The sequence below is a fragment of the Seriola aureovittata genome, chromosome 18 (assembly GCF_021018895.1).
Source record: "Seriola aureovittata isolate HTS-2021-v1 ecotype China chromosome 18, ASM2101889v1, whole genome shotgun sequence".
Taxonomy (NCBI): domain Eukaryota; kingdom Metazoa; phylum Chordata; class Actinopteri; order Carangiformes; family Carangidae; genus Seriola; species Seriola aureovittata.
In genome coordinates this window covers 5,674,867-5,689,461 of record NC_079381.1, presented here as the reverse complement: position 1 = coordinate 5,689,461, position 14,595 = coordinate 5,674,867, and the positions used below count along the sequence as shown (strand labels likewise).

The following is a 14,595-nucleotide window of genomic DNA, read 5'->3' as shown; positions in this document are numbered from 1 at the left end:
GTCAATCAATAAAAAGTAATCATCAAGGACATTAATGAACTAACTTTTAACTGATTAACTATTTGAAAATAAATTATTTTTTGTGTTTTTAGCTGATTTTTCTTGTTCTTCTGTCTCGTTATCCTTTCTGGCTGTCAGGTTGCACAGTGATAATAGACTCCAGCCCATACTATACAAATTTTGGGGCTAAATATTTATCAATTCACAGATAAGAAAAATAACTGATAGGGCAATTAATGAGTAATCACATCCCTTTTCAGAGGATGAATGGTAGCCTAATAAAGCAGTCAAGCGTTAGGACACATCGGTGCCTGCTCTTGATTGGTAGCTCTCTGCATGGCTCTGAATTGGTCAAATGCCTCGTTCATCTTTAGGAAAAGGTGATGACGACATCCTGCCCCTAGCAACGGTTGCGTCTCTACGGCAACATCATCCGATGTCCCCTCTCTGCTGTTGTCACCGTGACTCTCATCTGTTGTCAGTGAGAGAGAAAAATCACCGTCTCACGCGGTGAACTGATGAGTCTGGAGGATGCTGTGTTGTCATGGGTGGAGCGCGAGCGACTACCGCAGCAGCAGCTTGTGCCTCGCGACTTGAGTACCTAAAGTTGGAGTGGACAACTTGGGCACGAGGACGCTATCCTCCTCATCGTCATCATCAACAAGTATCTCTCATCCCGCAGCCCGGCACTGTTCTTTCTCATTCGGACCGGTTTTAGTTGCGCCTGCCGGTTCTCATCCAGCGGCGCGTGCATCCGAATGGATCCCGCCGTGCTCATCTTCCTACTGTACATGATGATCGCGCACGAGCTGGTCTGCGGCTGGATGCAGTACCGAAGACAGAGCGCCAAGCCCCGCAAACTGGCTGCTGGACCTCTGCTATGCTCAAGGTGTGTGTGTGTGTGTGTGTGTGTGTGTGTGTGTGTGTGTGTGTGTGTGTGTGTGTGTGTGTGTGTGTGCGTGTGCATGTGCGCGTGCATGTGTGCGTGTGTGTGCTGGGCTTAATCAGGAGTAGAGCATCTGCATGTTCGCTTTGGTAAATATGGAGGCACTGTTATGACCTAGTGATTGACAGTCCAGTAGTAGCCCGGAAAAGAATGGCTGATATTGATTAGCAATGCAAACACTCACAAAAAATCTTAGTCTATATAATAGAATCTATAGAATATTTTGAATATGGAGGTTAATTTCTGACCTGAAAACTGATGAAATATTCTCAACTCTTAAGTTAATGAAACTTGCCCAGGTGTCATAAGTCCACCTGTTATTATGTGAGAAGTTTAATATCCCAGTTCTACACATTGGTAAAAACTTGCTTGCTTTTTCCAGTGTCATTATCATATATTAAAGTATTATTGTATACTGTTATTAGGATTTCCCTTCACTGGAAATGAACCTGAACCAAACCATGAAAACAGCTCCCAGACCAAGAATACACCAACTATGTCAATTGGAAAAGTGAACCTGACATAATAAGACGAATCAACTATGGAGTCAGATGTTGTTTCATTACAGGAAAAGTTACACAACTTATTCATCTTATGAAATTAAGTGATGTGGCGTGTGTTCTCTTTCTAGTGAAATCACAAAGGTTTAAATTACCTGTGCTTCCCCCTCAGTTCACGGGTGTGTCATGGAGCCTGGAGGACGAGCAGCAGGTCAATCAGGACCGACAGAGGAGGGAGGGACCTGAGGAAGAGCGGACGCATTGTGAGAAAAGCCTAATGAAGAGGGAAGACAGACACAAACGGACACTTGTTGAAGAATAGTTACTTCTGAGTGCATACTTGTCTGCAAGTCTGATCCGTTCATTTTTATCACACATTTGGGCATTTGAACCATTCAATACTGTGGATATTTGTGTAACATAAACCATTTAATATTTTTAGGATTTTTCAGGAGAAGGTACGATTTTAAAAAAGGCCAAAAATGCAGCATTTTTACTCAGAAATATGAGGTTTTGTGTGTTAATCTGATGATCATGACTGGCCTTCATCAGGTCAGTGTTAGAGCCTCTTCTCATCTGTGTACTAACCTCCAACAAGCAAAATGTTGTTCTGAGCACAGTTCCTTGGTTTGTACTGCAAAGGCAACCACTCAACAGCATCAGACATTCCCTTCACATTTGTTTGAAGTGATTGATGGTTAAATGTGAAATATCAGGGGCGTCCTGGATGTTTGGTCTAAGATGTACCGTGTTACCACCATGTTCACAGGTCATGTTGTTTGACCTGTTTCTCCTCTCTGCCTCAGTAAAGTCAACTATCAATTAAAGAGGCAATAAAAAGCTTTAAATAATATGGACAAATGGTGGGAGATACTATGCGCATTACTGAGTAGGAATAGTTCAGATTTTTCAGCATAAGCTGTAGCCTGGTTGTCATCCTGTGCTGGAACTAGATCTTCATCATGTTTTGGAACTATGGTAGTGTTTTTTTTTGTGTGTGTTGTTGTTTTTTTGTTGTTGTATTTGGTCATAAATGAAAGTATTGGACAAACTGAAATGTTGATAGGATGAAAAGCTGCAGTATATTAAATATCTCCAAAGTTATTTTCAAGATATTTCACTTTCAACCCAGAAGTTCAACATGCTGCTAACAGGGCAGAACGTCCTGCATTCATCTAACCACGGATCAGTGCAAAATGTATTCTTTATTATCTAAAAGTTGTTGAGATATTTCAGTCTGGACCAATGTGGCGGTCTACCCCTTCAACTTTAGCAGCACAGCTAAAGATGAATGGCAGCAAAATGGGCCAAGTCAACAGCAACAGCAGAATATGTTTACTGAAAGGCACAGAGATCTCCCATCTCCACACAGGATCTCTGGAGCTCAGCCAGACTGACCACTGGGTTCTTGGTCACCTCTATAACCAAGGCCTTTCTCCCCTGATTGCTCACTTTGCCCGAGCAGCCAGCTTTAGGAAGAGTCCTGCTTGTTCCAGTGGAGGCCACTGTGCTCTTGGGAACCATCATTGCATCCTTCCCCAGATCTGTGTCTCGACACAATCCTGTCTCTCTGCAGACATTTCCTTCCACCTCATGGATTGGTTTTTGCTGTGATGTGGTTAATGGTAAATGGGCTGCATTTATATAGGCCTAGCGCTTTTTTAGTCTTATTGATCACTCAAAGCGCTTTACACGACAAGTCGCATTCACCTCTTCACATTTACAGTGCTTTTCTATCACACGCGCTCTTTCACTCACCGATGTTACATCGGGGGCAATTTAGGGACCAGTATCTTGCCTAAAAACTGAGAATCTGGAAGAACCAAGAATTGAACCGCTGATCTTCTGATTATTGGACAATGTGATTATGCATTGTCAGCTGTGAGACCTTATATAGACAGGTGTGTGCCTATCCAAAACAGGTCCAATCACAGGTGGACTCCAACCAAGGTATAGAAACATCTCAAAGACAAGCTAGAGAAATAGGAGGAACCTGAGCTAAATTTCAAGTGTCATAGCAAAGTGTCTGAATACGTATGTCAATGTGATATTTTAGTTTTTCTCTTTTTAATAAATTTGCAAAAAAATCTACAATTGTTTTTGCTTTGTCGTTATGGGGTCTTGAGTGTGTCTTGAGTTGTGCTTTGACATAATAAAATATGAAAAAAAATTGTGGTCTGAATACTTTCTGAATGCACTGTATGTGAACAGGCTCTGCTGTCCTTTGAGACACCCCAGGGTGACGTTCAGGAGCATAATCCAGCAGATGACCTCTGATTGTTAAACCTTTTTTTCATGTTACATTGAGACTTAAATTGTTTTTGAGAGCTCTGCCCCCATTTTCCACAGTAAAGTCCCGATAAACAGTGAGGTCTGTGGATTAAACACAGCATCTGCGACGATGAAAAACACATCACATTTTTCATACATTCACCTCCCTTGTATTGTAGTGGATGCAGTTTGCATGACGTTTCAGGGGTATCGGACAGGATATCGGAAAACCTCTGAACTCACCATTTATTACCCTGTTGTTTACATTAATGTAGTGTGCATTAGTCTGTTTCTGTTTGTTCTGAGAGTTGGTATTTATAACTGGAATGTTGAACAGCAAGAAAAAACAAACCGTGCAAAAGAATGTGGTGCATCATGTTTGTTGTTTACTGAAAGGTATCACAGATTTCTTGATAGCAAAACAAATAAAATGCGTGACCATAAGCTGCCTGTATTTCAGACCATATTCAGGAAAGGGAGTGAGCTAAGAGCATTGACTGTACATCCAGTGCCTCTCATCCTCTGAAAATGTTAAAGATATATGATGAGGTCCAGCTGAACCAACCAAACTTCATCACTTGTACAACGCACACAGAGCAAAACAGAGACAGAAACAGTCAATTCACTGTGTAAGTGAAAACTTTGACCCACTGCAAGGAAAGGTCAGGATCACCAAAGTAGGATTCATCCTCTGGGCGACCTCAAAAATATCTGCACAAAGGTTCATGTCAGTCTGTCCAATAGATTTTGTAATATTTCAGTCTGGTTTGAAATGGTGGCACGACCAACTTTACCATCCGAGTAGAGCTACACCACAAGCATGGCTGCAAAAACATTAATGAGATAAAGACAGGTAACATAATTGAAAAGGTTTGAAAAATGTTTTGTTGTGCATTTTTTTTAAAAAATTGACCTTTTTGTTAGTTCTTGAAAAGTTTTTGGATACAGCATTTTTTAAATTTGGTTGTCTGGGGCCCTGGAGGCCCTTTGTGGCTCCTCAGCCCTTTAAGCAGCTTACCTTGCTTGTGTCTTTGTCCCATGTGACCAGTCCTGTTTCTGTAGAAGCTGTTACACATTTTTTGCCCTCCTGGCTGATCTCAGGACAGCTTACCTGATGGAAACTGAGCCTCTGAGCAGCTTCTCGTCTCTAATTGTGTTCACTGAGGTGCAAGACTCTGCTCAGCAAACAGCGCTCGGTCACTATCAGCAGATGTCCTCTCAGGCACAGGTGGGTGTTCATTACTATTTCTCATGGGAGTTTCTGTTGGGCTCAGCTGTGCCTGTGCAGTGCTTTGACTGACTTATTGTTTTTAAAATGAATGAGACAGAATGGGTTGATTTTGACAGAGAAGGTGCATTTCAATGAGCTGACAAAGAAGAAAAGTAATAATCTTTCAAACACTGTCACAGCTTTGGTTTTTACTAGTGGCCAGAGACTTGAAGGATCTAATTTAGTCTAATGAAAACACCATGTTGTATGCCATGCAAACACACTTACACTCACAGTACGTATTGCACTCAGTACGAAATGACAAACACGTTGATCTGTGTCATCATCATGGTAATTTACAGCCCATTTAAATACCACAAACAGGTTTAGGCACGACACACACTGAGCTGTCTTCTTGATCCCTGATTTCACTTGAAGTCACCTGCAACACAGTAAGTCCCAATACTGTTGTTCTTTACTCTGATATTATTTAATACTTCTCATAATTCATTAATGAATAAAATTTCAACTTCCTGTTTCTGACATGAGCAAAAGTAATTCTGAGTCTGCTGCAAATATTGACATTTCTAAATGAAATGGTACAGCACTTCCAGGATTACATGAGTGAGATTTTAAAGCTTTTGAAAGTCCAGTTTTTGTGGAAGTTTTATGCATTTTTTATTTTCAGATTTAAGGTGAAACTGTGTAAAAGTATAAAGTTTGATTTGACAGTTTCATCAAAAATTCTGATATGTTATTTGTGAAATTTTGTTTTACACATTGCTGTAGTATTAAAGGTCTTCAGTTAAAAAAAGTGAAGGAGAGGTAAAGAAAATGGAATAAAGAGTTGTATTTTTGTTCAGATGCAGTGTATAGAAGCTTTAAATATTGTTTAAACATAATATTATAATCTGATGAATATAAATATTTACAGATTTTGTAATAAGATTACAATATAAAAACACAAATCATATGTAATTTATGAGGAGCCGATGGGAGAGTTCAAGCTTCAGAAACTAGACATCAAATTGTGTTTTCTCTGCTATTCTAATTTTATTTATAGTCATTGTATTTCAGAAAGAGCACAAGCAAAATATTCAGCATGCCGAAAGTGAATGTCTCACATTCACTGCAAATTGTTATTCTCACTCAGGTGTCATTTTGTTTTGTCTTTCTCACTGTTTGCTTTTTGTGAGTGCTGGTCAGTGCTTGTTGCAAACATTTCATTTTAAGCCCTGCAGGTTTCTAACCCGACCAAACACACACCCAGCTGAGTTGCTCCACAGAGTAACGAAACAGGTGTAGTGTGTTTTCATGTAATGAAAACATCTGAAACAGTGAAGACACACCTCAATTGTATTCTGCCCCTCTCTGATCGAAGGTGGACATGGCATCAGTGTCGCCCAGCTCTCGCCTCAACAAGGCCGTGCGCCAGCAGTACATGAGCCTGCCGCAGGGAGACAAGTGCCAGGTCACCTACATCTGGATCGACGGCACCGGAGAGGGGCTTCGCAACAAGACCCGAACCCTGGACAAAGAACCTGAAAGCATAGAAGGTACATGGCCTCTTTTTTAAAAATGATTTATTAGTTTTGGGGCGAGAAGCATTTGACCAAAAATAATATTTTATAACATAACAAATATTTGACACAAGTTAGTGGATTGAAAGGTCATTTTACTTGAAACTTCTTAAACATTTCATATGACAATGAAGGTAAAACATTCATGGAATAAGTTTAAGGCTGCTCTTATATTCAAATCTTGCAAATTAGAGGAAATCTGAGGCATTAAATCAAGAGATGGGGGGTGTTTGTATAGATTATTGTAGGAATTATGAGAAAAGGCACAACTGCACAACTGTGCAGCTGTGCTGTCTGGGAGGGTTGCAGTACGCCTTTATTGTACACAACACAGGTGTTAGAGCATCCTGGTGCAACCCCAGTAATATGCATGTTAAGCTGGAGAACAAATATTTGTTACTGCTCAGTACATTGGTCTAGTTTAGAATCAGTTAACTGTCAATGATGCAGTTCATTGTGTAAAATTGTCCATTTGACCTGTATTTGACCTGCTGTTTCCCTTGTAGCACAAACACAAGTAATTTGATATAATTATCATGTACTGGTACTTAAAGCTGCTCTGATCAATGGTTTGAGCTGAAGGGTTTGACATTTTGCTTAATAAACTTATTCACTTTGTTAGTGAGAGTTCAATAGAAAGAAAGATACCACTTTCATATCTGTACAGTTAGTATGAAGCTACCACCAGCAGCCAGTTAGCTTAGCTTCACATAAAGACTGCAGACTGGCTCTGTGCACAGTTCACTAATTAGCATATCACATCTTGTTTGTTTAATCTGTACAAAAAGGTGAAAATGACACTTTATGTGGATTTATGTGCTGTTTACAGCGAAAAAGCTTTGATGTAGTCCCATTCTTAGACAAGCTAGTGACAAAATATCTGGCTCTTTAGCAGTAACATTTAGCCGCTAGTAAAGTATTTACAAAACTTTGTCTCAGCAGCATTTGAGCTTAGATGGTCTGTGGGTTTATCAGGTACAGAATAGTGGAAATCCATTTATGAATTATATTTAGAGGAGATGCTTTGATAATATTTTGGGTAAAATGATCTCGACAGAAATTCCTGAATGGAACTTCGATGGCTCGAGCACGTACCAGGCCGAAGGCTCCAACAGTGACATGTACCTTATCCCGGTCTGCATGTTCAGGGATCCTTTCACCCTGGACCCCAACAAACTGGTCCTCTGTGAGGTCCTCAAGTACAACCGTTTGCCTACAGGTATGTTTTTCAAATTTTTGATAACATTTTACTGAACCCATTCAGTAGGCTCGGGACAAACAGGTTGTCCTGATTTTTGTCTTTGTTGTCCAGAGAGTAACCATCGGGCTAGCTGCAACAAGGTGATGGAGAAAATGAAAGAGCACTGCATGTGGTTTGGTATGGAGCAGGAGTACACACTCCTAGGGACAGATGGACATCCTTTTAGTTGGCCCATAAATGGATACCCATCACCCCAGGGTGAGTTAGCAGTCATTTTTATCTCCTCCTTGGAACACTGGTATCTTATATTGAAACCTAAGGCAGTCATGTTTAATAATCATACCTTATAAGTTTTTTAATAATAATGTCTTACATTTACTTAAAAGAGCAGTAAGAAAAGAAATCCCTGGTCCATGATCTAGCTCGAGCTGCAGAGCCAGCAGAACAATACAATTTACTATACTATATATAATACTAATACAGCACACATGATTGTTTATTAAAGTGGTATATATGTAGTTTTGTATTTATTTAGTCTTAATAAGAGTCCCATCTTGACCCCACACTTTAAGGCCCTTACTACTGTGGCGTGGGGGCAAACAATGCTTATGGACGGGACATCGTGGAGTGTCACTACAAGGCCTGCCTCTACGCAGGGATCAAAATCTGTGGCACCAATGCTGAAGTTATGCCATCTCAGGTAAGTGTCAGCGTTATCCTGATGCACAGTGACTTCATATTGGCATGATCATCCATTCAAAATTAATGATTGTTTTATCCATCTTTGTTTTCCAATGCATCTTTGGACTGTAGTGGGAGTTCCAGGTGGGTCCCTGTGAGGGTATTGAGATGGGCGACCATCTGTGGGTCGCACGCTTCCTGCTGCACCGCGTGTGTGAAGATTTTGGGGTTGTTGCAACTTTGGACCCCAAACCAATTACAGGCAACTGGAACGGTGCCGGTTGTCACACGAACGTCAGCACCAAGCAGATGAGGGAAGAAGACGGACTGCAGTGAGTTAACACTTCCTTTGAAACTTCATATAACAGTAATTCATGCAATAATTAAGTTATTTTTAGTTTTTTGTCATCCAAAAGTTATATTTTTAATTATTTGAGTTTTCCATTTGATGAAGAAAGTTTAATGTTCTGGTAAATGGTGTCTCATACAGCAGTTGCTAAAACATTCACTATGACTTTCTTGTCATTTGACATTTCAATAAAAGCTATTTTTGATTTGGTTTTGATAGAATATGATACAATATAGTACAATAAAAAAATTATGATAGTGTCACTTTTAATTTACTTTGTGTGCCCATAAATACATTTTTCAGGTAACCCCTGAATTTCACATTCTTTCAAATCTACAACTCAATCATTTTTTATTACTTATGTACTTAAAAGTTAAGAGAAAATGGACTATAAGCCAAGGCATTTGGAACTTAACTCAGGTAAATTGAGCATCTGTCAATTTTGGAACTTAAAGCAGCTATAATCAATATTTTTCACATGTCTACTTGTATATGAAAGGGTTCACTCATAGTGAAAAGCTCACTTAGAATGATCAATCTTTGCAGTTTTGTTCAGTTCTATGGAGCTTTATAACTCAAAGTCATTGCTTTGGTTTTCTGGAGTGCATTATGAGCCTAAATTTAATCTGTAGGCAGCTGTTTTCAGCAAAAAAAGATGGGATGAACCTACTGTACTCCACCTGCTCAGCACCTAACAGCTGATATACACAGTTAGAGACTAGCTGGTTACCGCAGTGGAGCGTTTTGCAGCTGAGGAGTCAGACATTTCCCTCAGGAGTTTGTGGAGACTGAAAAGAGAGCTTAAAGGAGAGTGTGTGGCTCCACACCAGTGTTAGTTTGTATCTGTTAGATGTGTAAAAAAAAAAAAAAAGGCAACTGATTGCTGATAATTACACCATATCTCTGTAACAGTTGTTGATATGTCAGTGTTGTGTTCACTACCTGTTTCTGCTGCCCCCAAGTGGTGAAAAAAACCTATTACTTCAGGTTTAAGCAGACAGATCTCATTCACAGGAAAAATGTGATAGTAGGTCACAGGTGTTGTTGTTTGTGATGGACACTGCAAGTTTATGCATTAGAAAAATATGAGATTAGTTACATCGTTATATTTTCTACTTTATACACAGAGATGAATAAACCTACTCTCGCATGAAACAGTAAACTTTTATAATTGTGGTTTATAAGTGGACACTATTCATCCACAGTCACTGCAGCGGCCATAACTCAGTCTTGCTTTTCCTCTGACAGATACATCGAGCAGGCCATCGAGAAACTGAGCAAAAAACACATGGAGCACATCCGTATGTATGACCCCCGGGGAGGCCAGGACAACACCAGACGTCTCACAGGTCTCCACGAAACCTCCAGCATCACAGACTTCTCTGCTGGAGTGGCCAACCGAGGCGCCAGCATCCGTATCCCCCGCCAGGTGGGCCAAGAGAAGAGAGGGTACTTCGAGGACCGCCGCCCTGCAGCAAACTGTGACCCATACCTCGTGACAAAGGTCATCGCGTGCACCTGCCTGCTGGATCCAGAAGAGGATGAGGAGTGCAAGTAGGAGAAAGGTGCAGCCTGTTGTACTGGCTATGTAGCAATGTTTAATAATATACATTCCTCTGTGAGTTCACCTGAGGTGGACACTTGAAAAACACAAGATAAAGAAATTAAGGCATGGTTAATGGTTATTGTGATAGCATGTTTATTGATCTAAGTTTAGCCATATAGTATAGACTTCCGTGTGCACATACAGGTAATTTTCAGTACTGTAACTGTCTTTAGAAAGGAGACATTGAAAGTTTTGCACAGCAGCTTTGTCAGAATGGGAAATAACCATGTGTTATGGCTATTCTGAGCTTACATGTTCATCATTCTGCATTAAAATATGAATGAGCTTGTGTTACAGGTGTTAGTTTGAAATAAAGACAACGGTGCTATTCTTGTCTCTGTTCTTTCTTGCTTGTTTGTTCCTTCACAATATCAGGGTATTGGTATAGAAAGTCAAAAACATGAGGCCTATAAAGCAATATATATTGTATATTGTGATTATTGTGTTCTAAATGTTGTAAATGTTCAGGTTTTCAAGGCTGTGTTACAGTAAAATTACAGTTTTTTTAAAAATGATTTAACTCAACAGAGTTAATTTGAATTGTTTGGTCATTCACATTAACAATGATTTAGGTGTTTCTTAAATTATATAAATCCCTATATATAATTACAGTATATTTTGATATTGAGGAATTTGTTATAAAATATCAGCGTTGTGTTTGTCACTGTCGCCCAGTTATTATTTCTATCTTCAGAGGTTCTCAAAGAGGGGTCCAGGAACCCCAAGGGCTCCTTGAGGGGGTTCCTGGGACTCCCCAGCAAAAACAGGGAATCATTTATTTTCACAATGACAGAATGTATGCCAATTTAGTCATGGGTTTCAAACACTGTCTGTAATAAAACATCTAAAAGCAGATATCATATCAGATGGGGGTCTGTGGTCTAATTTGCGTTAAAAAGTGAAGTGAAAAAGTTTGAGAACCACTGCACTACTGCACTGTGGGATATAAGTGGATTCTGGCAATTGTCCACCAGGTGGAGCTTCTCATATAGTTTTCATCTCAATGCCTCTCACCATGACTGTACAGTTAAAAATGTGCAATTCACCAGTCAGTACCACCTGACAAAAGGTCAGTGTCACAGCAGACCAGAGCCATCAGTGCAGCACTTTAAGAAGGGGTAAATGAAATGTGGTTTAAAACCTTGAGGAAACAACAAACGGAAAAGGATGCAAAAAGGCAGCAAAGACATGAATGAGAATCAGTCATTACTCTCTCAGTACTGGCATGGTTTCACCACAGCTTGATGCTGAGTGTACTTGACATATGGCGTTAACATCTTATCCTGTTACTTCCTGACATATGATCCTCCCTCACTTTCAACCTTGCAGAGTCAAAATGACTCATTATTCAAACTGTTTGAGAGGAGGTTTCACAACAGGAGTAAACACCAAAAAAATGATTCTTTGGATCAGATGCCACACGGCATACCCGATTTCCATGGATACAGGCAGTAACTTGGCAACCATGGTGTTTGTCTGTCGTCATGGAAACTTCTGTCTCAAAGCTTTTACCAGGAATATTCGCAGCCTGGTGAGATGATGACAGGAAGAGGGAGGCAGAGAGAGAGAGCGAGTTGATGTCTGTCAGTCTGTCTCTTTGTGTTTGATGGAATTTTCTAGTAAATGCAACATGTGGAAGCTCCACAATGAAAAGTATAAGTGAAGTGAAGCTATGATCAAATAATCTTCTCTGTGAGCTTTCTATGCATCTGTTCCAACAACTGATGATGCACACTGAGACAGGAAGTACTCTCAGAGACAGGAAGTGTACAAAGACATGGGAAGTGTATGAGCCACGTGAAGTACTGTGATAAGTTTCTATGTTAAATCATACTCACTTTGTGAGAGTGCTATTTATGAAGACTTTTGGTCACACAATGCACAAAGAAGGAAGTCACAGATGAAAAAAATGAAAATGTGGTGGACAGTAGTGCAACACTCTTCATACAGCTGTAGTATTAAATCTATGATGCAACATTTATTTGTGAAGTTTTGACCTATTTTTCTATTTGATTGATGTTTTCTGGTACACAATTTGCTAAATAATAGCTAATACAAAATGGTATTATGATTATGTATTCACTAAATGCAAAAAAGTGCTCTTAACAGGAATTGCAACACTACCACTCTACATCTAAATACCACAGTTTTTGTGTTCTTCTTATCAACATGGTTATTCTTGTAACAAATGTAAAATGAGACAGCTTTATGTATCATTTCAGTCCCCCACAACAATGCATTTTCACCTTGGTGGACGTGAAATATCCCTGTACTCTCAGAAAGTAAGGTGCTTGTCATTGGGACTCTGCCATAGGGACAAACCCATAACGTAGCCCCGGCACAATTAGATGCCAACAAGGCTAGAATATGAACTGGGAAAGCTGGGTTACCTCCTTGGAGCCCCAGAAGACCCAATCTTACTGTACTGTAGGTCAGCAGGTCACATGGTGCGATCTGGAGGCCCTGTTGTGAGAGAGGTCGTTGTGTCAAGGATAGGTTTTTACATACATATTTTCTTTTGTGCTTACATGTGACATAATCCAAATGCTTTTGGGTGTAATCACATTACCACACAGCAAATCTAGGGCGAGCTAGAATTCATGGAATGCATGGAAAAACTCCACACAGTGTACAGAAAGTGGGAGGAACAGGGACAGCAGGTTGGTGCAGCCACGGGTAGCAAGCATGGTCTCATGAGGTCAGGAAATGCATCTGTAATGATACACTCATGAAGAATGTGTCGAATGTACAAAATTTATCATAAAGTGCGCCATGAGGATACACCTGTGCACTCTGTTAAACATTCAGGTATATCACAGGATAAAGATTTTGTTTTTAATGACACTTGACCTGTTTGACCTTTGTGGATGATAATTTTATTCTTCTTCTATTTTCTTCTTCTATTTTTATTTTATTCATTTATATTTTTATTCATTTATTATTTATTTTACCACAAATTATTCTGAAACTGAAGTTTAAGAGAGATTTTCACACCCTACCCATAAACCACAGTGTACATGAGTTATCCACCCTCCCATTACTCTCAATGGGGTTTAGTCAGAGTGACGTCACTGGTCTCCAAGGGAGCTCGCGGCAGCAGGTGAGATCGCAGCATCGCCTCCTCGCGCTTTCAGAGACTCAGAGTGGCGGATTAGCGGAGCGGAGCCATGGGAAAGCTTCAAGAATTTGATATCACTTTTACCAACAACAAGGTGGTTTACGGTCCCGGAGAGTCTATAAGCGGGACTGTGAAAATACGCACCAGCAACTCGCTGCAGTACAAAGGTAAGCTTTCCTTCAACATTTTTCAACAGGGGGAACATTTTTTTTTTTGCCAGCGTGTCTTCCACCGCCTGGTTCCGTGAGGCGCGCGGTGAGGCTCCACCTAAATAAACTTTTCCTCCGTGATGGTGGACGTGAGGGAGAAAAGAGGACTGTGCGGCGGCGGCATGGTTCTTTTGTGAGCCAGTTTAGCGCCTCACTCAGTGACCGTCACCGTCTGAAAATGTGGTGCGGATATCACATATTTTGGTGGTGCTGCTGCGCTGGGAGTGGACGGAGCGTTTCCACCCTCCACATGACGCGAGCAGCCGCCGTGGAGTCGGTTGTGCCGTTTCAGCTCGTTGGTGTTGCTCGGTAGTCACGCCGTTTGAAACCCACATCCTGGTGCACATCCTGCTTGTTACAACATGTTGCTTCCATGTATTGTTTTTGACGAACCTTAGAAATTGTTTGGGGATGTTGCTTGGACGGTGAAGCATCCAAAAAGCAGGACAACAGGTGTTAAAGACACTTCGTTGCTTTTGAGAAGCGATTTTCCTTTGATTAATCATATTTTACAGTATGAAAGGAAATCCAAACCTTTTCCTGCCAAAATCCAAGACAAACCAGTGGAAACTGTTCATAATGGGGGGTAAATTAGGTTAGCAAGGTGGAGAGCAGCTTTTGGAGTTGCCATGGAAGTACACAAAGAATCCATTGTATGTGAGTGAACCTTGTGGGGATTCTTCTCTGATAATAGAGGGCTGCTATCAACTTTAACCAAAGCACTTTCTCAAAAGGGAGTCTTGCACAGAGGTATGTTAATTGACAGGGTCTGTAAATAAAGAGGGCAGCTGTAAAGAGCAATGTTGTTGAGGTGATTTTCTTTTTGTGCTTTAAAGTTAATGTTTCATCATCAGTAACTCACAAAAAATACCCAGCTGCAGTGACAAATTCAAAGACAACAGTTGTCTCGTGCAGCATCCGAAG

At 40.4% G+C, this 14,595-nt stretch overlaps 2 protein-coding genes across 2 annotated transcripts in view; both read left to right on the top strand.

Moving 5' to 3' along the window:
• Positions 1-4,758: 4,758 nt before the first annotated feature.
• Positions 4,759-10,666, top strand: LOC130186612 (glutamine synthetase-like). The gene is made up of 7 exons (XM_056403828.1): positions 4,759-4,945; positions 6,309-6,483; positions 7,565-7,726; positions 7,820-7,966; positions 8,281-8,408; positions 8,522-8,721; positions 9,987-10,666. The coding sequence occupies exons 1-7, from the start codon at positions 4,832-4,834 to the stop codon at positions 10,294-10,296; spliced, it is 1,236 nt and encodes a 411-aa protein (XP_056259803.1). The 5' UTR covers positions 4,759-4,831; the 3' UTR covers positions 10,297-10,666.
• Positions 10,667-13,386: 2,720 nt separating this feature from the next.
• Positions 13,387-14,595, top strand: part of arrdc1b (arrestin domain containing 1b) — a 36,883-nt gene continuing 35,674 nt past the window's right edge. Inside the window, exon 1 of the mRNA XM_056403967.1 lies at positions 13,387-13,629. Within this exon, the coding sequence (XP_056259942.1) occupies positions 13,512-13,629 (118 nt within the window). The 5' untranslated portion in view covers positions 13,387-13,511. The remainder of the gene's footprint in view (positions 13,630-14,595) is intronic.

What these genes read in the sequence shown, in the direction of transcription:
- LOC130186612 (XM_056403828.1), top strand. Translation starts at nt 4,832, where the DNA reads ATGGAAACTGAGCCTCTGAGCAGCTTCTCGTCTCTAATTGTGTTCACT. An exon ending in AGAACCTGAAAGCATAGAAG is followed by an intron (nt 6,484 to 7,564) that starts GTACATGGCCTC and finishes TGATCTCGACAG; the next exon opens with AAATTCCTGAATGGAACTTC. An exon ending in AGGGAAGAAGACGGACTGCA is followed by an intron (nt 8,722 to 9,986) that starts GTGAGTTAACAC and finishes TTCCTCTGACAG; the next exon opens with ATACATCGAGCAGGCCATCG.